Source organism: Oncorhynchus keta, chromosome 16, assembly GCF_023373465.1.
Source record: "Oncorhynchus keta strain PuntledgeMale-10-30-2019 chromosome 16, Oket_V2, whole genome shotgun sequence".
Taxonomy (NCBI): domain Eukaryota; kingdom Metazoa; phylum Chordata; class Actinopteri; order Salmoniformes; family Salmonidae; genus Oncorhynchus; species Oncorhynchus keta.
This window is the reverse complement of record NC_068436.1, coordinates 16,040,106-16,063,864: the sequence shown is the minus strand read 5'-3', so window position 1 is coordinate 16,063,864 and position 23,759 is coordinate 16,040,106. Positions and strand designations below refer to the sequence as shown.

Here is a 23,759-nt window from a genome sequence, read left to right as displayed (position 1 = left end):
GAGAGAACGTGACAAAACCAGTAATCAACCAGAGATAGAGAGAACGTGACAAAACCAGTAATCCTCTCTCTCCCTTCTTTTGCTTTCATGTCTGTCCATCCTGTTCTGATAACAAACAACCACTAACCAGACAGGCCTTTGAACTCGCAATGCCCTGAACACAAAACCCATAAAAATGAAATAAGAATTCACAATGTATGAAGATTCTCATCTCAATGCAAAATCTCCACATTCCAACTCACAATACCAGGATACAAGAGTCTATCGACTACATTCTAATGTGAGGTGGTGGTGTCTTGCTCTACCAAAGACTAGGCCTAATCTGTGGGGGAGATTGACTGCTCTTTAAAAGAAAGGTTTCCATCCAGCAGGGAGAAAAGCACACATTGCACAATGTGATCATGTAAAGGGAGGGAGGCTGGTTTGGCCTCTTGCCAAACTTCCACAAAAATTAATCCACATGTGCTGCACTGACAGCGAGACATTGGTAATCGCTACACATCAGCCCCTGTCAAAAACATTACATAACAGCATATTTTGCACTGGAGGCAAAGCAATGTGGCTAGGCTAACAGCCTAACAGGTCAATAAGAGTGAAGTGGATAGCTAGGCTAGGCTAACAGGTCAATAAGAGTGAAGTGGATAGCTAGGCTAGACTTACAGGTCAATAAGAGTGAAGTGGATAGCTAGGCTAGGCTAACAGGTCAATAAGAGTGAAGTGGATAGCTAGGCTAGGCTAACAGGTCAATAAGAGTGAAGTGGATAGCTAGGCTAGACTTACAGGTCAATAAGAGTGAAGTGGATAGCTAGGCTAGGCTAACAGGTCAATAAGAGTGAAGTGGATAGCTAGGCTAGGCTAACAGGTCAATAAGAGTGAAGTGGATAGCTAGGCTAGGCTAACGGGTTAATAAGAGTGAAGTGGATAGCTAGGCTAGCAGGTCAATATGAGTGACGTGGATAGGCTAGGCTAAGCTATATGAGGACAGGAGAGAGGGGAAATATAACAGGCTTCGACAGCTGGACTTCACATGGTGAAACAGCAGGTCAGAAAAGTGGCCAGGCGATCGATACACATGTGCACGTCAGTGTTGGCTGGTGGGAGGCGCTATAGGAGGAAGGGCTCATTGTAATGGCTGGAATGGAACAAATGGAACGGTATCAAACACATCAAACATATGGAAACCACATGTCCGACTCCATTCCATTTATACAATTAAAGCCATTACAATGAGCACGTCCTCCTATAGCTCCTCCTACCAGCCTCCTCTGGTGCATGAACACACACACATACACACGTCCAAAGTCCAGCAGAACCTCTAAACTTCGGTGTGTGTGAGAGAGAGATAAGCGACACGTCAGAGAAATAGTTTGTCTGAGTTGCAGAAAAGGAATTATCTACCTGGAGACATTGGTGATTGATCCACCTAATCCAAGTCCCAGATATATGTCATTTAGCAGACGCTTTATAGAATGTCCTAATCAAAGACACACACACACACACACACACACACACCAGGTATGACTGAATGAAGTCCAACTAAGTGTTGGTGACGACAGAAACAGCTCAATCACACAGAGATGTGCACAACAACATGCTCCAGGAGTCAGAAGTAGAGCGATCCCTCCCCCACACCCCCTGGGTCAACCAAAACAACACCATCAATATCAAGGGGAGGCCAATGGCCACTGATATGTATACTATAATACCACAGGAGACTGGTGAGGGGAGGACGGATCATATTAATGGCTGGAATGGGGTGAATGGAATGATATCAAACACAGGGCAACCATTTGTTTCATGAGTTGGAAACCATTCCATTTGTTCCATTACAGCCATTACTATGAGCCCGTCCTCCCCAATTAAGGTGCCACCAACCTCCTGTGTATAATACACATACAAGTGAATTTGTCCCAATACTTTTGGCCCCCTAAAATGTGGGGGACTGTGGACAAAAAGTGCATTCCTTTCTAAACGGTTCACACAATACAGATGAAAATCCCCTCAAATTAAAGCTGATGGTCTGCACTTTAACCTCGTTTCAAATCCAAGGTGCTGGAGTACAGAGCCAAAACAACAACAAGAATTGTCACTGTCCCAATACTTTTGAAGTTTACTGTATATTAGGCTAGACAGACAGGGACACTATAGAAACTCATTATAGATAAACAATGGCAGTCAATTTCCATCCATTATTATTGAAGAGGCATGGGTTTCAATGGCTTTTTAAAGTGTTGTCAACCTTCAATGTGTGCACGATAATCCAGGTTGTATAGAGTGCTTGAAGAGTGATTTCTTGGAAACCGGCTTACGTAAGACACCAAACACACATGCGCTGTGCATATTTTGCCCACACACATTGATGTGAGCGAGTGCGATGCTGTGATCTATTGCAGGTTTTCCTTTGAGATCGGACCAACTGAAAGCTGTGCCAACCCTCTTTTTATCTGGCCAATGTCTAATCTCGAGCATTCTGCCAAGGAAAGGAGTACAACCGAGACATCAGAGCAACACAGTCAGTGGTCTGGGCCAATACCAGAGTCTGCTTATTAAAGAGGAAGATAAGACTATCTGATTAGTCCATCAGTTAGAGTCAGTATAATGTACAAGTTGACCTCTTTCATCATGAACTCAGGTTTGTTCGATTTAGGACCATGCATTCATCTTAGAGTAGGTAAACTAGGTTACATTTCTTAGCTATTATCATAGACTGCAAACCGCCTAATAGCTTGGGAGCCTTTCCAGAAATCTAACAGCTAACGGTTCTCTCTAATCACATATCACACAGTCGTGAGGTAATAGGCAGCTACTGTGGGAAACAGGGATCATTTCTTTGACATGGCTGAGCTATAATGGCCATCCCTTCCTCACTGTCATTTCTGATAAGCGGCCTGGCTGTTTTGACGGAGAAACACCTGGTTTAGGCACAAAGTGCTGTGCTGCCTTTTGTCTGGATGTCTGTCGCCTTTGCTTTATTTGAGGATGAGGGTTGAGGAAGTGTAAAATAGATGGTTGTTTGTAGACCTAGATGTTTGTAGGGTGTCGGTCGGTAATCAATATTTAGTGTTAATTAGGATCCCCATTAGCTGACAAGGCAGCTGCTTTATGAGAATCGTCTCCGGGGTGTGGAACATGAAGGCAGGCTGCTCCTGTGTTTTGGTGTCGCGTGGCTCTGGATTACAGGGCGGTCTCTCAGAAAAGGGTGTGTCTGCCATGTGTGTTTGTGCTGTAGATTTTATGATTTGAACCCATTCACCGACAGAGCTAATATTTTATTCCCTTTAGCCTGCATATGTTGTGTATACTTTTGATAGAATCTGATAATCAGATGTACAAACGGCTGATGTCATTTCAGGGACTTTTACAGCTGCACAGGTAGGGCCAGTAATTGCGTAACTATTCTCCAGTCCTGAAGCTGTGTGCCAATGTACACAGAAGCGCCCATTAAAAGCAGATCACAGCGTTGTACGAGAGCTTCAGTTTCTTGGCAATTTCTAACATGGAATAGCCTTCATTTCCCAGAACAAGAATAGACTGACGAGTTTCGGAAGAAAGGTCTTTGTTTCTGGCCATTTTGAGCCTGTAATCGAACCCACAAATGCTGATGCTCCAGATACTCAACTAGTTTTAAAAAGGCTCTTTTTATTGCTTCTTTAATAAGCACAACAGTTTTCAGCTGTGATAACATAATTGGAAAATAGTTTTCTAATGACAAATAAGCCTTTTAAAATGATAAACTTGGATTAGCTAACACAACGTGCCATTGGAACACAGGAGTGATGGTTGCTGATAATGGGCCTCTGTACGCCACCAAACTAGGTACAGTTGAAGTCGGAGGTTTACATATACCAAGGGTGGAGTCATTAAAAGTCGTTTTTCAACCAACACAAATGTCTTGTTAACAAACTACAGTTATGGCAAGTCGGTTAGGACATCTACTTTGTACATGACACAAGTCAACAATTGTTTACAGACAGATTATTTCACTTATAATTCACTGTATCACAATTCCAGTGGGTCAGAAGTTTACATACACTAAGTTGACTGTGCCTGTAAACAGCTTGGAAAACTCCAGAAAATGATGTCATGGCTTTAGAAGCTTCTGATATGCTAATTGACATAATTTGACTCAATTGGAGGTGTACCTGTGGATGTATTTCAAGGCCTACCTTTCAACTCAGTGCCTCTTTGCTTGACATCATGGGAAAATAATAAGAAATCAGCCAAGACCTCAGAAAAAAAATGTAGACCTCCACAAGTCTGGTTCATCCTTGGGAGCAATTTCCAAACACCTGAAGGTACCACATTCATCTGTACAAACAATAGTATGTAAGTATAAACACCATTGGACCACGTAGCCGTCATACCGCTCAGGAAGGAGATGTGTTCTGTCTCCTAGAGAGGAACGTACTTTGGTGCAAAAAGTGCAAATCAATCCCAGAACAACAGCAAAGGACCCTGTGAAGATGCTGGATGAAACAGGTACAAAAGTATCTATATCCACAGTAAAACAAGTCCTATATCGACATAACCTGAAAAGCCGCTCAGCAAGGAAGAAGCCACTGCTCCAAAACCGCCATAAAAAATCCAGACTATGCTTTGCAACTGCACATGGGGACAAAGATCGTATTTTTTTGGATAAATGTCCTCTGGTCTGATGAAACAAAAATAGAACAGTTTGGCCATAATGACCATCGTTATGTTTGGAGGACAAAGGGGGAGGCTTGCAAGCCGAAGAACAACATCCCAACCGTGAAGCACGGGGTTGGCAGCATCATGTTGTGAGGGTGCTTTGCTGCAGGAGGGACTGGTGCACTTCACAACCTAGATGGCATCATGAGGAAAGAAAATTATGGGGATATATTGAAGCAACATCTCAATACATCAGTCAGGAAGTTAAAGCTTGGTCGCAAATGGGTCTTCCAAATGGACAATGACCCCAAGCATACTTCCAAAGGTGTGGCAAAATGGCTTAAGGACAACAAAGTCAAGGTATTGGAGTGGCCCTGACCTCAATCTGACCTCAATCCTATAGAACAATTGTGAGCAGAACTGAAAAAGTGTGTGTGAGCAAGGAGGCCTACAAAGCTGACTCAGTTATACCAGCTCTGTCAGGAGGAATGGGACAAAATTCACCCAACTTATTGTGGGAAGCTTGTGGAAGGCTACCTGAAATGTTTGACCCAAGTTAAACAATTTAAAAGCAATGCTACCAAATACTAATTGAGTGTATGTATGTAAACTGATGAAAGAAATAAAAGCTGAAATAAATCATTATCTCTACTATTATTCTGACATTTCACATTCTTAAAATAAAGTGGTGATCCTAACTGACCTAAAACAGTGAATTATTACTAGGATTCAATGTCAGGAATTGTGAAAAACTGAGTTTAAATGTATTTGTCTAAGGTGTATGTAAACTTTCAACTTCAACTGTAGATATTCCGTAAAAAATCAGCAGTTTCCAGCTACAATAGTCATTTACAACATTATCAATGTCTACACTGTATTTCTGATAAATTTGATGTTATTTAAATGAACAAAAAATGTGCTATTCTTTAAAAAAACAGAACTTTTCTAAGTGACCCCAAAATGTTGAACGGTGCTGTATATATATCTCCCAATGCCCCAGGATAGTGATTGGGGACATTGCTCTGTGTAGGGTGCCATCTTTTGGATGGGATATTAAACTTGTGTCCTGACTCTTTGAGGTCATTAAAGTTCCCATGGCACTTATCATAGAGTAGGGGTGTTAACCCCGGTGTCCTGGCTACATTCCCAATCTGTCCCTCATACCATCATGGCCACCTAATCATCCCCAGCTTACAATGGGCTCATTCATCCCCCTCCTCTCTCCTGTAACTATTCTCCAGGTCGTTGCTGTAAATGAGAATGTGTTCTCAGTCAACTTACCTGGTAAAATAAGGGTTAAATAAATGGGCTATGTCATGTAACGCACCCAGACAAACCCACACACACACACACGTATGCACAAATATAATAAAACACGTCAACAGAAGTCTTTCAAATGATGTACAGTGCATTTGGAAAGTATTCAGACCCATTGACTTTTTCCAACATGTTTTACATTACAGCCTTATTCTAAAATTGACTAGAACGACCCTAAGCACAAAGCCAAGACAACGCAGGAGTGGCTTTGGGACAAGTCTCTGAATGTCCTTGAGTGTCCCAGCCTGAGCCCAGACTTAAACCCGATCTAACATAACTGGAGAGACCTGAAAATAGCTGTGCAGTGACGCTCCCCATCCAAACTGACAGGGCTTGAGATGATCTGCAGAGAAGAAAGGGAGAAACTCCCCAAATACAGGTGTGCCAAGCTTTAGCATCATACCCAAGAAAACTCAAGGCTGTAATCGCTGCCAAAGGTGCTTCAACAAAGTACTGAGTAAAGGGTCTGAATACCTACGTAAATGTGATATTTAAGTTTTTTATTTTAAATATATTTGCACAAATTTCTAAAAACCTGTTTTTGCTTTGTCATTATACGGTATTGTGTGTAGACTGATGAGGCGGAAAAGTATTTAGGATAAAGCTGTAATGAAACAAAATGTGGAAAAAGTCAAGGGGTCTGAATATTTTCAGAATGCACTGTACGTCTCTGGCTAGTATTTGCATGTTCCTTCCCATGTTGTCTTTGATGGTTTGCCATGCAAAAGAGGTTTGGGACCACTCCCACAACACAGATAAACTAACCAAAAGCTAAATTGGAACATGCATTTATTTTTTAGATACAGCGAATCAATGACATTTTCTTCTGCCATCATAGATATGGTAAAAGCGAGGTAGCAACAGCATTTATTTTTCTATTCTGTCAACACAGAAAATCTCATGCAAATAAATTGAAGATTGACTAACAGTTTGAGAATGTGGTGTGATTTTCTGAGATGTAGGATAAACCCAGCCTGCACACCATTCCAGTGGCGACCCGTCATTCAGGGCAGGTGGGGCTCAAAACAGGTTGTTGAGCAGCCTGAATGACGGGTCACCACTGGAATGGTGTGTAGGCTAGCACAACAAGGTGAGTCCAAAAATGTAACGTATGCTGGAGCATAAATTATGTAATATGCCAGGGAATATGTATATTCTAGCTAAGTAAGTAATACTAAGTGTATGTTGTGTAGTAAGCTGTTAGTAGCCCATGTGCCTCAACCTAATAATTTTGTCCCTTTCCCCCTCATAACTTTGCCTACTGTTTTGACTTGGTGGTACACATGTAGCCTATAGCCTGTTTTAGAGAAACGTCATCATCGAATATTGTAAGAGCTTTCATTGTCTGCTTATATACCTCCTTTATTCATCCTACGGTTCTGACTTGGTATACAGGGGAAATACTATAAGAACGGCCCATGTTCTGAATTCTGTTGCTGTACATTTCAAAAGTGCTGAACAAATAGTTATATTGACTTCGTCCGTCTTAGCTCCTTAATGTCTTAATCAAAGTTACGGATTGCCTCTTATCCGCTCATTGTTCCCTTATGCCGCAGTTTGTACATCTCAATTGTCAGTAGAAACCACATCTGCACCATTCACAAGTTATCACGCTTGAAACATTCCGTAACAATTGCAGAGGTCTCTACAATAACCCGGTGTTTGACAAATCAGTCATTATGACACAATACTGCAAATGAAAAATCGGATCACAATGTACACTATGCGTTCATCTGTTCAAACAAGCAAAGCAGATCAAATCTCTGAGTCAACTCAACACTGAGGCAACACGTGGGTTTGGTATCTCTCTCTGCCTAGCCAGCACTCGTCCATATCTGACACAACACAGACAGAACCCCTCTTCACACACATCTGTCTTTCTGTGGAAATACCCACTGCTAAGTACTCTTACCATCATACACCCCACCAAAAGTACAGTACCCACCTATAGCTCCATCATCCTGTCTGAATGCAACTGACACTATGGGACTGGAGACTGAGGTGGTCTCATGATCCTACCTCTAATCTAATTGGACGGAAACGCTATAGGGATCCTTGGGTGATGGATTTGAGATGCGATCTGTTTTGTCACTGCACGTGAAGATTAAAAGAAGTTCCAGATATAGTTACAGTACATAGAACGTTGGAGTTATGAAGTTGGGATATATTGAAGAGTTCTAGATCGTTATAGGCTCTAGAAAAATGATAGCATGGAGCGCCAAGTATCCAACATTATATTTTGACATCGTCTTAAGAAAAAAAAAGTGTCAAAAGATTTCATATCAAGGGGTTTATTCCCCTTATGGAAAGTCCTTTATTAGATGTAAAGCGACTATGATCTCACCTGTGATATGGTTACTACCTGTGGTGCGGTGTTGAGTCAGAGGTGTGTGCGTGTCTGTACAGCTGGCCCTGTTGATTCTTCCAGGCCAGAGGTGACTAATTTAAAGCCCCATGGCGTTAACCTGCTTATTAGCTGTGTTGCTCATTGAATGATATCATGATATGGCTGCTGCTTGATACTGAAACCTATATTGGCAAGTCCCTCGTAACAATTCACAGCCTTATACAGACTTTATCAGCCTAGCTTTCAATAGGTCCAAAGACAAGAATTTCTTTAAACCGCCTCAATGGAAACATTTTAAATATAGCCTACGATCTCATCATGACACTCGTTACCCAACTTTCATCTCCCTCAGCCGTCCTCTTCTATAATGACAAAACATCCATGGCGACGAGATAGACGTTACAACCCCCCCCCCCCCCCCAGAAGCATTGCAACAAATATCAGATGCGTCTGTGAAACTCTAAACTAAATCAATCCCTCTATTGACTTACAGTAAAAAGCCTCTGCCTGTCGGTAGTGGGGGGAGGTGCATTTAACACAGCAGAGATAATGACTACATCATTATTACTATGTCTTTGGAGGCCGTGTCTGAATGGCTGGGGGGGAGAGGGCCTGGTGTAAATCAAATAAAGACATGGAGAGGAGAGGGCCTCGTGTATAGAACCAGTCTGGAATCCTCAGGGACTTTAGGAAGAGATTCCAGTAAATGTCCATTATGTATTCGTCCCCGTGCTTCTACAGGTAGTTGGGGTTCAGGGAGCTGTTTGTAAAGGACAGACATAACTGGTGGTGTGAAGCGTTAAGTATGGAGGAAACGTAATTATGGATATCATGTCATAGCTCTGAGGGGTGAGCCATGTTGGAGCCGGACCTCTGGAGGGAATTTCTTTGTCTAGTCTTAATTCTGAAATGCTCTGGCTGTTATTGGAGGACTGACTGATCCTCAGTAGCTACAGCCCCTGGCAGAGTGGAGAGTTTTACACACTACTATCTTCTAGCCAGGAAACCTTATCTGATACTAAAAAAAATGTACTCGATTTCACTGAGTTCAAAACTGACTTTACCCAGATGAGCAGTGAGCACCCCATTCCATAGAAGCCTCTTAGTAACAGCGCATATCTAAACTCTGCTGAGCTCAATGTCAACTTGTGAAAGTAGCAGGAGATAGCAAAGAGAGGAAAAGGGCTACGTCCAATCCAAAGTTGGATATCGGTCAGGCTTTAAATTGGCGTTGTTCTTGAAACCATGTGTAGTGCTGCTCTGGTAATGAATAGCAGCTATAAAACAGGTTCTGACATCCAATTCATTCTTCTTACGTTTTCACTCTCTTGCATTGGTTTTATTCTACAACCTGGTTTTATTCTACAACCTCAGGGTTTTATTCTACAACCTCAGGGTTTTATTCTACAACCTCAGGGTTTTATTCTACATCCTCAGGGTTTTATTTTACAACCTCAGGGTTTTATTCTACATCCTCAGGGTTTTATTCTACATCCTCAGGGTTTTATTCTACATCCTCTGGGTTTTATTCTACATCCTCAGGGTTTTATTCTACATCCTCAGGGGTTTATTCTACAACCTCAGGGTTTTATTCTACATCCTCAGGGTTTTATTCTACATCCTCAGGGGTTTATTCTACATCCTCAGGGTTTTATTCTACATCCTCATGGTTTTATTCTACATTTACATTTAAGTCATTTAGCAGACGCTCTTATCCAGAGCGACTTACATTCTCAGGGTTTTATTCTACATCCTCAGGGTTTTATTCTACAACCTCAGGGTTTTATTCTACAACCTCAGGGTTTTATTCTACAACCTCAGGGTTTTATTCTACAACCTCAGGGTTTTATTCTACATCCTCAGGGTTTTATTCTACATCCTCAGGGTTTTATTCTACAACCTCAGGGTTTTATTCTACATCCTCAGGGTTTTATTCTACATCCTCAGGGTTTTATTCTACAACCTCCGGGTTTTATTCTACATCCTCAGGGTTTTATTCTACAACCTCAGTTTTTTTTCTTCGTTCCTAATTGGAATGGAATCTAAATATTTGATGCTTGTTAATGTAAAATGTTCAATTATTCAGTGGAGGTGATAAGAACAAGTAGGCCCAGCGTCAACGCAAGTAGCTATATTACGCCATTCCCATAACTTCAGATCTCCACCAGCCATTTACTCCATTACTCCTAAATCACCAGTCAGCTTCACTAATGACACCCATCCATCCAAACCATAATAACGGCAGCCGAGGTAAGTTACACTTTGAGCAGCGGGAGGATGAGGTTGCATTTATACTATGCTGATCCAACCCCTCTATCCATCTCTCTAACAACAGCAACTACAGGATCCTAGAGGCTCACAACCAGCTCCATGATGACATCAGACTGTCTGATGCTTTCGCTAATCAGATCTCTTCCATTGGCTGACTGCATTAGTGTGGCGTGATATGGTTACTACAGCATTCACAGCTGTTTTCTGACTGGCCAAAATAATGCTCAAGTAGCTCACACTATTAGTCTGGAGGCATTGGCTGTTTCTGAGGTAGGGCCATTAGGGCCACTTAAGGTCTGGCTGGTTAACAGAGAGAAATAACATGTCAATGGGAGAGCGAGGCCCTCTCCTCCTCCTCATCCTCCTCCTCATCCTCCTCTCTATGAATAATAGAGAAGACTTGTTCTAGTCACTGACACATCCACCTTCTGCTCTTTTATTTATTTAACCTTTGTTTAACTAGGCAAGTCAGTTAAGAACAAATTCTTATTTATAATGAAGGCCTACCAAAAGTCAGAGGCCTCCCTGCAGGGACGGGAGCTGGGATTAAAAATAAAAATATAGGACAAAACACACATTACGACAAGAGACACCACAACGCTACATGAAGAGAGACCTTAAGACAACAACACAGCATGGTAGCAACACATGACAACAACCCGGTAGCAACAAAACATGGCAGCAGCCAACATGTTAGCAGCACAAGGTACAAACATTATTGGGCATAGACAACAGCACAAAGGGCAAGAAGGTCGTGACCCTCAGACTACATCCTCCAGGAAAACATAAATAAACACAATGTTTTTGTACCAATCAGTGAAATACGTAGGCCCACTGAATGGTAGGTAGTTGTAAAAGATGAATCTCCTTCACAAGTATCTGAGAAATCTGTATCATAGTTTCTCTGTACACTCCATTTTTTACAATGTTAAATGTAAAACAAATCAAATTTAGAGACACAGGAGTCATCATACAACAAGGACTGTGCCAATGAAGCTAGTCTACCAAGAGACACTCAAATGAGTGAAGAATAATTCTGGGTCAAGTTGTTGTTTGTTTTCTGGAAGAGCCACGGACTGGGTACTTACTGTCAGAGAGATCCTCCACTTGAAGTTCTCTCCATATGACAAGAATCAAGATCAATTCATTCAATACCCTAATGCACCGATTAATACACTTACAGACCAACTATACGGGGCACGTTAGCATAAGGGAACCAACCGTAAGCATTGTAATCAACAAGAGGCTTCAGCGGTCGCAGAAGGCCTTCCTGTTTGGACACAGCGGGAAACATCTAGGCCTACATGTAGCCTACATCTCAGCAGCCTGGACATTTTCTGGGATGGAGCATACCGCTGGGAAGACCAATCGGAGCAGGATTGGAGCTGGGCAAATCCAGGGGAGGAGGACTCTCCATTTTTAAAGTAATCCCCTCCCTCTCCCTGTGTCCACCCCAACTGAAGCCCACCCATCTGGGATAATCCGTTAGGACAGCTGGTGTGTCGGAAAATGTCCATGACAACCTTCATGACTGACGTCGGTCAACTATGACATAACAGCACGGGAGCATAGCACAACGTAAGAACACACTGTACATGCAAGCAAACACTTCAGATGCACTTTCAGAAACTGCCACGAGAAATACGTGTTATGGTAATGACAACTGTAGAGGACAGTGTGTGTGTGTGTATGTGTCAGCGACTACGACAGTGACAGTCGGGGTGGTCTCGGTATGTCACGTGCAGATGGCTCGTGGTTACGTAAAAGCATTTGAGGATTTCAGTAAGAGCCATTGTAAGGGATGTAATCATCCCAGACAACAGATTGGTCCCTTGGATGGAATTTGAGCGGTACAGTATTTGGAAAGCTCGGCTCAGCCACAAAATTCCCTGCCGTAATGGTCAGGTGCCCAATAAGATTATTTCATCAAACAAATGTTATATCTAAGAGTTGTGGGTCTAATAAGGAACACAAACAGATTAAACAATAAAAATGTTTCATCGATAGAAATTCAGTATGTAAGAGTATGTAATGGCTGGTTGTTCAATACTACAACCACAACATTCAAACAAACCAATCTCAGTTCACCTCAACAAAACACAGTAATCTTGAAATCAATCAATCCGCACCACTTTCCTAGAACCTCTCTCCACTACAGATAAATCAAATCACTGGAACGTCATCTGTGGAGACTCATGGGAAAGGGTGAATAATCAGACCTTTGTGAGAAGAATGTAACCAGGAAGACAATAGATTTACAGTGCCTTGCGAAAGTATTCGGCCCCCTTGAACTTTGCAACCTTTTGCCACATTTCAGGCTTCAAACATAAAGATATAAAACAGTATTTTTTTGTGAAGAATCAACAACAAGTGGGACACAATCATGAAGTGGAACGACATTTATTGGATATTTCAAACTTTTTTAACAAATCAAAAACTGAAAAATTGGGCGTGCAAAATTATTCAGCCCCTTTACTTTCAGTGCAGCAAACTCTCTCCAGAAGTTCAGTGAAGATCTCTGAATGATCCAATGTTGACCTAAATGACTAATGATGATAAATACAATCCACCTGTGTGTAATCAAGTCTCCGTATAAATGCACCTGCACTGTGATAGTCTCAGAGGTCCGTTAAAAGCGCAGAGAGCATCATGAAGAACAAGGAACACACCAGGCAGGTCCGAGATACTGTTGTGAAGAAGTTTAAAGCCGGATTTGGATACAAAAAGATTTCCCAAGCTTTAAACATCCCAAGGAGCACTGTGCAAGCGATAATATTGAAATGGAAGGAGTATCAGACCACTGCAAATCTACCAAGACCTGGCCGTCCCTCTAAACTTTAAGCTCATACAAGGAGAAGACTGATCAGAGATGCAGCCAAGAGGCCCATGATCACTCTGGATGAACTGCAGAGATCTACAGCTGAGGTGGGAGACTCTGTCCATAGGACAACAATCAGTCGTATATTGCACAAATCTGGCCTTTATGGAAGAGTGGCAATAAGAAAGCCATTTCTTAAAGATATCCATAAAAACTGTTTGCCACAAGCCACCTGGGAGACACACCAAACATGTGGAAGAAGGTGCTCTGGTCAGATGAAACAAAAATTGAACTTTTTGGCAACAATTCAAAACGTTATGTTTGGCGTAAAAGCAACACAGCTCATCACCCTGAACACACCATCCCCACTGTCAAACATGGTGGTGGCAGCATCATGGTTTGGGCCTGCTTTTCTTCAGGAGGGACAGGGAAGATGGTTAAAATTGATGGGAAGATGGATGGAGCCAAATACAGGACCATTCTGGAAGAAAACCTGATGGAGTCTGCAAAAGACCTGAGACTGGGACGGAGATTTGTCTTCCAACAAGACAATGATCCAAAACATAAAGCAAAATCTACAATGGAATGGTTCAAAAATAAACATATCCAGGTGTTAGAATGGCCAAGTCAAAGTCCAGACCTGAATCCAATCGAGAATCTGTGGAAAGAACTGAAAACTGCTGTTCACAAATGCTCTCCATCCAACCTCACTGAGCTCGAGCTGTTTTGCAAGGAGGAATGGGAAAAAATGTCTGTCTCTCGATGTGCAAAACTGATAGAGACATACCCCAAGCGACTTACAGCTGTAATCGTACAAATAATCATACAAATTGTATAATAGTTTAAGTTGACATTGTACATAATAAATATTATGGTTTAAACACAGTGTCAGTGTCTCATTACCATAACACTTTTTCAAGTTCCTGTAAAAACTCCAATCAGTGAAAAAAAAAGTAGTAGTACATAGACAAGCCCAAGTTTAGTTCATTTGTTCACTTATATGCCTCCAGAATTAGGTTGTTAGTCCCAAACACCCGCTTTACACCATTTGGCCTTCTCATTACCAAAATGGCTAAAAAGCTCAAATTGGGAAAAAGTCTGATTCAATTTTATTATAATAATAAATGTCAAATGAAATATTTGTATTTTCAGTGTTATGTTTAACTCGGGCCTTTTCATTATGGGAGATGTTTCTATTTTTCTATTAGAAATATTGATTTGTTTATTAATTTTTGGGACTTTGAAAACTGTTATGGTAATGAGAATGTTGGTACAATGCATAATATCTGATATAGATCATTACAGATCTTAATCTCAGTGATTCAACAGGAAATGTTGTGAAAAGTGACAGCGTTTTGTGAGAATGACCCATGAACACGTTATAAGCCATGACAAAGTGTAGAATTGCAGGAATTTAGCTTTAAAACAGCAAAATATTCTCTCAGCCTCATGGAAAAAATGTATAGAATAGCATGAGATTAGCTACAAAACTGTAGCTGTGCTAGTCCGGCCCTGCAGGTAGCCCCTTGGCACTGATCTAGGATGTGCTTACAGGCCCATATTCCTGACCTTAACATTTAGGGGAGGAAAACACTAAACAGACCTTAGATCAAGAGTCAGAGAATACAAATCACCTGAGCCCATACTGTGAGGCCATAGACATCACTGGGGGCGAGCTCCCTGCCCTCCAAGACATCTACTCAAAGCGCCGTTTGACGAGGGCCCAGAAGGTCGTCAAGGACTCCTGTCATCCGAGCCAGGAACCATTCACTCTGTTACCATCTGGTAAGCGGTATCTGAGCATCTGGTCTCGGACCAACAGGCTCAGAGACAGCTTCTACCACCAGGCCATCAGACTGCTTAACAGCTAACCCTAGCTGTCTCCCTGCACAGACCCGGGCCCGGTTTCCCAATGGAACTTAGGCTGACGCCTGTTTTAACCATGCAGCTTTCCTACAACGGCAAAAGACATAACATGTGCTTCCCAAAAGTGTGTCATTAAGGCATGTGTCGATACTGATAGGATCAAAAGAAAGGCAGCGCTGCTCTCGGGTCAACTTTCTCCATTCAAATCTTACCTTAGCATTAGAATTACTCCACAACACTGACAACGGATCAGTTCCTAGAGAGATATTATCACCTATGGCTGCAAACATTGAGGCGGCTTATTCTAATGCTTACTCTATAAAAATGCACTAAATCCAGATTTGACACATCATTGTGCACATTCGGCTACAAATCAATGAAACATATTGAGGCAAAAATGACAGACAGTAGCCAAATAAAACTCAATTGAATGAACATGAAATGTATTTCAATATCATTTAAATATATGGGCCTATGAAGCCTATACTGTAGGAATGCTATTTAAACTTTTCATGCAGTCATCTCAGTTCTAGTTGAAGCATCGTTTTATCCCGCTTGTTTGTAACAATTGCAAAGACACTGGCAAAAGAGAGACAGATACGCGTCTTGATTCTATGTACGGCGGAGATGTTCTGTGAATAAAGTGACGCGGTGGGAAAAACACATCTAACGAAGCACTAAGCTGTTCCACAAGTGGTCTGAGGCAGTCGGGAAATAACACACGTTTTCAAGGGTACATTTGGTAACGATGGTTTTGGGGAACATCTCGGAGATTCAACAGAACCTACAAAAGGTTCTAACGATGAACTTAGCCTGAAGATGCTTTTGGGAAACCGGGCCCGGCACCTTAGTGACTGTTGCCACTGACTCTCCACATTTTACATTGACATTTTAGTCACTTTATATGTAAATACAGTCATACTTGACACAGCACATTCATGATCTATTCTGTATATCCTATTGTGTACATACCAATATATTACTCTGCATACTACCTCTTCTATTACTTATTTATTATTGATTATTATTAATAATAGTACTGGAATGTTGAGGTAGCGAGCAGACGAGCATTTCACTGCACCTTTCATACCTGCTGTATAAACTGTGTACGTGACAAAGAACATTTGATTTGACAGGCAGGCCATCATCAGTGGGGAATGTCATAGGAAACCAACCTCAAGGAGGTGGGGGGATGAAATGAGATACATAACTCCTCTCTGAGTCAGAGATCCATGGAAGAACACAGTCTACATGCAGGCTTATTGGTATGGGATATGACTGAGTGAGGCAGATGTACAGTCAGTCAGTGTGTTCATGTCTCCTCCTGCAAACAGACTAGATATCCATGACAATGAGGCAACCAAGTACATGAAGTGACATCCCTCCCCTTCAGGCCCTTTATAGAGTGGTTCAGTTCCTAAGTGTCCAAACGCAAAACACAGAGTCATAGGCACGTACACACACACTTACTCACACACGCAGACAGACACACACACATAACGGTTGTCAACCACTATGACTAACTGGCCAAGTCAAGTAGGCAACTTTTCCTCAACTAAGTAAATCAAATGTTGGCTATTCCCAAATGAGAATAGAGACACAGCACAGAGAGTGGAAAAGATTGGGCACTAGGCTGACAACAGAACATTAGCGTTGTGTTATTCCTCTGTGTTCTCTACAGTATCCTATCTGACAGTGTTACACAACACCACCTCCTCATTGGTTGATTCACCTCTGTGCTGATTGCAGGCAACATTCCAAGGATGTGCTACTGACCCAATACATTCTCAGAGTGAACAGGGCCCGGCGTGTGTAACACAGAAAGACCGACTTCAGCAATTTCTCAAACACCATCAATGTATGTAAGCTTCCTGTAGCAGAACTCAAACGCAAGTTACTCTGGGGTGGCAGGTAGCCTAGTGGTTAGAGCGTTGGGCCAGTAACTGAAAGGTAACAAGATAAAAATCTGTCGTTATTCCCCTGAACAAGGCAGTTAACCTACTGATCCCCGGTAAGCCCTCATTGTAAATAAGAATTTATTCTTAACTGACTTGCCTAGTTAAATAAAGGTTACATTTTCAATAAATAAATAAATAAATATATATGTGCACACAGGTAGTCAGGGAAACGTCATTTAACATAGTTCTGGATTTCACAGTACAGAACATAAACCATTTCCTATCTCAGTTACTCAACAGTGAGTGATGTATGCTAGCTAGCCTAGGTTCCATGTTTTCTCTGAGATTGTGTCTGTCAATCAAATGTAAGTAAGCTACAAAGCACTCCGGTTCAAGGCCATGTTTGCACAGGGCCACGCCTCCAATCAAGAGAGCTCTTACAGTGAGGACTTTGATACCTCCTGCTACAATAAAGTTGCTGTACTTTTCTGCATGGTCCTTCTATTGACTTCATTCAGCAGTATTACAGTAAATAACCTGAATATGGGTCACATATTCCGTTTACATACTTACTGTATAATTGTAAATATTATACATGACTGTACATATGACCACTATTTTTGTCAGAATATAACCTAAATCACGACTTGTTTGAATGTACTTTTTTTTGTTGGCGTGTCAAGCATTAGATAGAAAAACCCAACGTCTCAGCCAAGAGTGAGCTATCCAGAATGCCAAACAGTGTAACAAGCAACGTACAAAAGGGCATTGCAACCAGTCACAACCCTGTGGCATAGAAGCTACGGTTAATAAACGGGCAGTGTGGACGGGTGTGAAAGACAAAAATGTGTATCCCAAATGGCACCCTATTCCCAATAATGCACTACTTTTGATCAGAGCCCTATTGGTCCTGGCCAAAAGTAGTGCACTACTATATAGGGAATAGGGTGCCATTTGAGACACACTAGAGAATCTCCAGCATCTGTTGACTGTCTTAGTAATAACATGACACAGATATGGGCCAGCGGTTTATGGTCCAGCTTTAAAGCATTGGCGGCAGAGATTTCACTGAGTGTGAAAAATACTAGAAGTGTGTTTCTATCTACTAGGCTACTTTTATTGTGACTAGAGGTCGACCGATTAATCAGAATGGCGGTTTAATTAGGGCCGATTTCAAGTTTTCATAACAATCGGAAATCTGTATTTTTTACACCTTTATTTCATCTTTATTTAACTTGGCAAGTCAGTTAAGAACACATTCTTATTTTCAATGACTGCCTAGGAACGATGGGTTTAACTACCTCGTTCAGGGGCAGAACGACAGATTTTCACCTTGTCAGCTCGGGGGATCCAATCTTGCAACCTTACAATAACGACCTGCCTCTTGTTGCACTCCACAAGGAGACTGCCTGTTAAGCGAATGCAGTAAGCCAAGTTAAGTTGCTAGCTAGCATTAAACTTATCTTATAAAAAACAATCAATCAATCATAATCACTAGTTAACTACACATGGTTGATGATATTACTAGATATTATCTAGCGTGTCATGCATTGCTTATAATCTGACTGAGCATAAAAGCATACAAGTATCTAAGTATCTGACTGAGCGGTGGTAGGCAGAAGCAGGCGCGTAAAACATTCATTCAAAGTAAACATTCATTCAAACAGCACTTTCGTGCATTTTGCCAGCAGCTCTTCGTTGTGCGTCAAGCATTGCGCTGTTTATGACTTCAAGCATATCAACTCCCGAGATGAGGCTGGTGTAACTGAAGTGAAATGGCTGGCTAGTTAGTGCGCTAATAGCGTTTCAATCGTCACTTGCTCGCTCTGAGCCATGGAGTAGTTGTTTCCCTTGCGCTGCATGGGTAACGCTGCTTCCAGGGTGGCTGTTGTCGATGTGTTCCTGGTTCGAGCCCAGGGAGGAGCGAGGAGAGGGACGGAAGCTATACTGTTACACTGGCAATACTAAAGTGCCTATAAGAACATCCAATAGTCAAAGGTTAATGAAATACAAATGGTATGGAGATAAATAGTCGTATAATTCCTATAACCTAAAACTTCTTACCTGGGAATATTGAAGACTCCTGTTAAAAGGAACCACCAGCTTTCATATGTTCTCATGTTCTGAGCAAGGAACTGAAACGTTAGCTTTTTACATGGCACATATTGCACTTTTACTTTCTCCAACACTTTGTTTTTGCATTATTTAAACCAAATTGAACATGTTTCATTATTTATTTGAGGCTATATTGATTTTATTGATGTATTATATTAAGTTAAAATAAGTGTTCATTCAGTATTGTTGTAATTGTCATTATTACAAATAAAATACATTTTAAAATGGTCCGATTAATAGGTATCGGCTTTTTTGGGCCTCCAATAAGTGGTATCGCAGCATTGAAAAATCATAATCGGTCGACCTCTAATTGTGATCAGTGGGGAATGTCATAGGAAACCAACCTCAAGGAGGCGGGGGGACCTACACCTTCCATTAACCGATGTTTGGGTATAACTATCGGCCAACTGAGGATAGGACTGATTAACTGTCTGCTGCTAGACATGACGTTCTAATCATTATCATCATTCAATAGTCTTCCCTTTAGCCCAGCATTTCCCAAACTCGGTCCTGGGGACCCAAATGGGTGCACGTTTTGTTTTTTTCCCTAACACTACACAGCTTATTCAAATGATAAAAGATTGATGATTAGTTGGTTAGTTGAATCAGCTGTGTAGTGCTAGGGCAGATACCAAAACATGAACGAGTCTGGGAAACGCTGTTCTAATCTTTATCCTCATGTTCCTCACCTTTCTTCAATATTGGCTTTAAGGAGATGCTTTTTTAATAAAATATTTTAAACTTATTCTAGCTACAAAAGTGTTGTTCACCATCTCAGGCGATAATATACATTTTCCTAATGCATTATTTGGCCAGTCTTCCCTTCAGCCTGAAAGACTATAACATGTATACATCGCTACATATCTAATTGGATTGCCTCACCAACATCTCATCCCCCCAAAAAACTCCAAACTCAGTCAATTAAGCCAAATACTCAAGTTGTCCTTTCAATACAAAGTAGTAGACATGCGGTTCTCTTATAATGCATGGGTTACTATTGTAGCCTACTTTTAAGCCTAAATATTACACTTGGGTTAAACAAGTGGAGACTTGGTTCACGCCATGCCTTATAACTAACTAACTACACGTTTATACAGAGGGAGAAGCTGTGAGTGAGGAGACAAGTCCAGGTTCCATCCCACCACTAGCCTACACACACATATGTTCAGCATTAAACCCATGCTTCAAAACACCAAGTATGTTGCCTTCAAGTTTGTTTACGTCTTCCTCTGTGTAACACTATGGAGCAATCGTACATCATCTCTGGCGAACGGATGAAGGCACCAGTAGTACAGTAAAACGCCCTGAAAGCGATACCTGGGTGCTCCGTAACACCGCCTGCCAATCCCTTCAATGCACCCTGAAACATACCCTAAAATGCGTATATTGTTGTCCATTTGGTAGCTAGTTATCATCATACATTTGTGTTCATTTAATTTCTACATTACAGGAGTGAGTAGCTTACATACGGCCGCGTGGCAGTGCTGTGGACATAGCCACACGGTCAGTCAAGCTAAATAAACCGTCCTTCAAAACAATATTTAGGCTCGGTTACGATATTAATGGAACAACCACATTCGTATTTGTACCGTGAGCCGCTGGTAACATTAGTTGTTATCAAGAAGCGGTAGATACAAGAGCGGTATACAATATAGCAACTTCTTACCTTTGAGACGGTCATATAAGATGTGTCGGCAGGTGGAAAGATTTTCCGGAGAGGACTGAACTGCAGAGGTGGATGGATGGTGGAGTGCTTCTCTTGAGGCGGGTGTCTTAATTTGCCGTATATCTTCAATGTCTGGCTCGGTTTTGATAGCCGGCTGGCAAGTCGATTTACATGTCAGCTGTATGACTGAGGCGGTTACCATAAGGGTATTTATGTGTCAGCTCACAGACTTTACACACACACACACACACACACACACTCACCGCAGTGATGAAAAAAAATCGACAAGCGAGGTAAAGCTCTGCGGGACCCAACCTAAGAGGGGTGGAGTGGAAAGAGCGGTGGAAAGAGCGATGTTCAGATCCGTGGAGGGAAGGGAGAGGAGGGGGGCTCTCTCCCACAAAGAGTGGGGTTGCTATTGTAGTTCTCCCAGTCGTCTGGTCCTCTGGAAAACGGTCCCAAAGTCGTGGTCAGGCTTTGCCTTGCAACAGACTGCTCGCCTTCGGTCCACCGTGACTAAAAAGGACCCCTTTATTGACGCATAAAGAACGTGCTATAAAGTAACCCCGGGAACAATCGTGGACGGTCCCTATGGATGCGACGTAGCTGTGACCTCACAGTGCCATTGATATTTAAAACAATGATAGGCTGCTAAGCAATATGGTCACACTCAAGTAAAGAGCACCACTACAATAACACCATTAAATCTATTAACATATGCGTAATTTCCTTGGAACGCGTTTTGTAGCCTATAAATGGCATACACGCGCTACAGGATGATCATGGTGCATATAATCAATTGAAGCATGTAAAAAGTATTTTATATGGGTCAATGCTGGCTGGATACTGGCACCAGTTACAGTGATGTCTTCCAACCCACAACATATGTGCCTGGGTCCTATACGGCAATTATTGGAGTTATTTAACATACGCACTAAACACACACGTACATATGGATTTTGTGTTGTAGATTTGTGGTAGTAGAGTAGTGGCCTGAGGGCACACACTTAATGTGTTGTGAAATCTGTTGTGAATGTATTGTAATGTTTTTAAAATTGTATAACTGCCTTAATTTTACTGGACCCCAGGACGAGTAACTGCTGCCAATGGAGATTCTAATAAATACAAATACACATTTAGCCACTAGAAAATGTGCAATAAAATATGACTTTCAATGTAATTGTAACAAGGTGAGAAATATTATGCTGCCGTTGATGTTCCTTTGTAATAAGGCCAATGCATTTAAAAATAATTAAACATCTGCAACGATACAATTGATAGAATTACAGACCTGGTTACTCAAACGTCTCTTACAAATAAATAATCGTCATTCTCATTTGATGTAACAGTCATTCATACTGTATTGTTTTCATCCGTCATCTGTCATCCTAATCCATGTTATACAAAGAAGTGACGCGCTGGAGAAGCTTTGTCTCCCCCAAGGGGACGTACACTGTAACGGCATGATGATTTATGAACAGAGGGAGAGAACACTGAAGGGGACATTTCAAAGAATAGGGTGATAATAGGGAGGTAGTCTAGAGCAGGGAACAACCCTCACACACTAGACCTAGAACACGTGTATGGGTTATCATTATCTTGTCCCATGTGTCTGGGAACATCTCATGTCAGTAGGAGAAGTGCTCATTACTTGTATGTTGTTGTCAGTGGGGTACAGGGGTTGTACACACACATGCTCAAATATGGAATTTATCATGGAACAACTGTTCATTGTGTGTTACTGTGCATGAACATTTAATTCTCAACAGCCATGCATGTTATTCCAAGTGGATCACATTATGGGCTGTACAAATCTTGAATGGTAGTGTCATGCTCAGTAACAGCCAATAACTCAACATGGAACACCTAGCTCATAGGAACATATTCATAATGACGTCATGTGTGTTGTTGGGTTCATACTGCACAATAAATGTTCTGATTTAAAAGGTCTCTCTGTAGCATCACAGCTGAACTTAGTCTGTCTACTGTCGAGAGTAATGTTTCTTGTCATAAAAATATACCCAAGTGCTATGATACGTAGGGCATAAAAACGATTTACCGACAGCCTAAGGTATGGGCTATCCAGTGTTGCGAATGTCATAATTCGCTGATAGAACATTTGAAAATGATAGGTGTCCTTTTTCACACTTTCACAAAAACCAGGGGTGTCATTTCTAACTTAATTTACATTTTTGTATTTCTTGAACATGATTTAGTTGGCATTACCTTCCCCTAGTCAACACTATCATTTGAAAGGTTGAACCAGGACTCTGCTGCATGCAGACCATTTGTCAAGGAAACTAAAATAAGAACAATCTTCCTATGACATTGGGAACATCTTTAAAGGGCCTTCAAATCTAGGCCTTTGCTGTTTCAAAGACTGGAGGGGGGTATGACACTCACACTACAGTAAACATATTACATAAACATAGTTATTTTATTCATTTCATTAAAACTGATACAGTACAGTTTAAGAGAGGGTAAGAAAGTTCCTCGCAAACATATGAACCTGTATAATATCACCTCTGTCCTTGAACAGTTTCCATTCTAAAAGGTGTTCCACATCAACTTGTTCCCTCCTACATGACTGTTTTATGAATACACAGCTCTGACTATACATTTTTCTTGGATATTATGAAAACGCTGTGTAAATGTAGCACACCACTCACTGTGCAGACCTGAATCCTTTATGTCATCTTGTTACCTACTGCTCTCCCGCCAGAATAATCATTCTGCAGAAAAGATACAGTAATACTGTCACAACCTCAGCCTGTGTATATTGTAATATATGTGTGTGTGTCTCTGCTACATTCACCCAGCCCTCAGAGTCAA

General features: G+C 41.5%; 1 protein-coding gene across 1 annotated transcript in view; it reads right to left on the bottom strand.

The window, feature by feature from the left end:
• LOC118381616 (coronin-2A-like) overlaps window positions 1-21,468 on the bottom strand; it is a 60,553-nt gene extending 39,085 nt beyond the window's left edge. The window contains exon 1 of the mRNA XM_052464352.1: window positions 20,928-21,468. Coding sequence (XP_052320312.1) covers window positions 20,928-20,942 — 15 coding nt within the window. The 5' untranslated portion in view covers window positions 20,943-21,468. The remainder of the gene's footprint in view (window positions 1-20,927) is intronic.
• Between the last annotated feature and the right edge of the window lie 2,291 nt (window positions 21,469-23,759).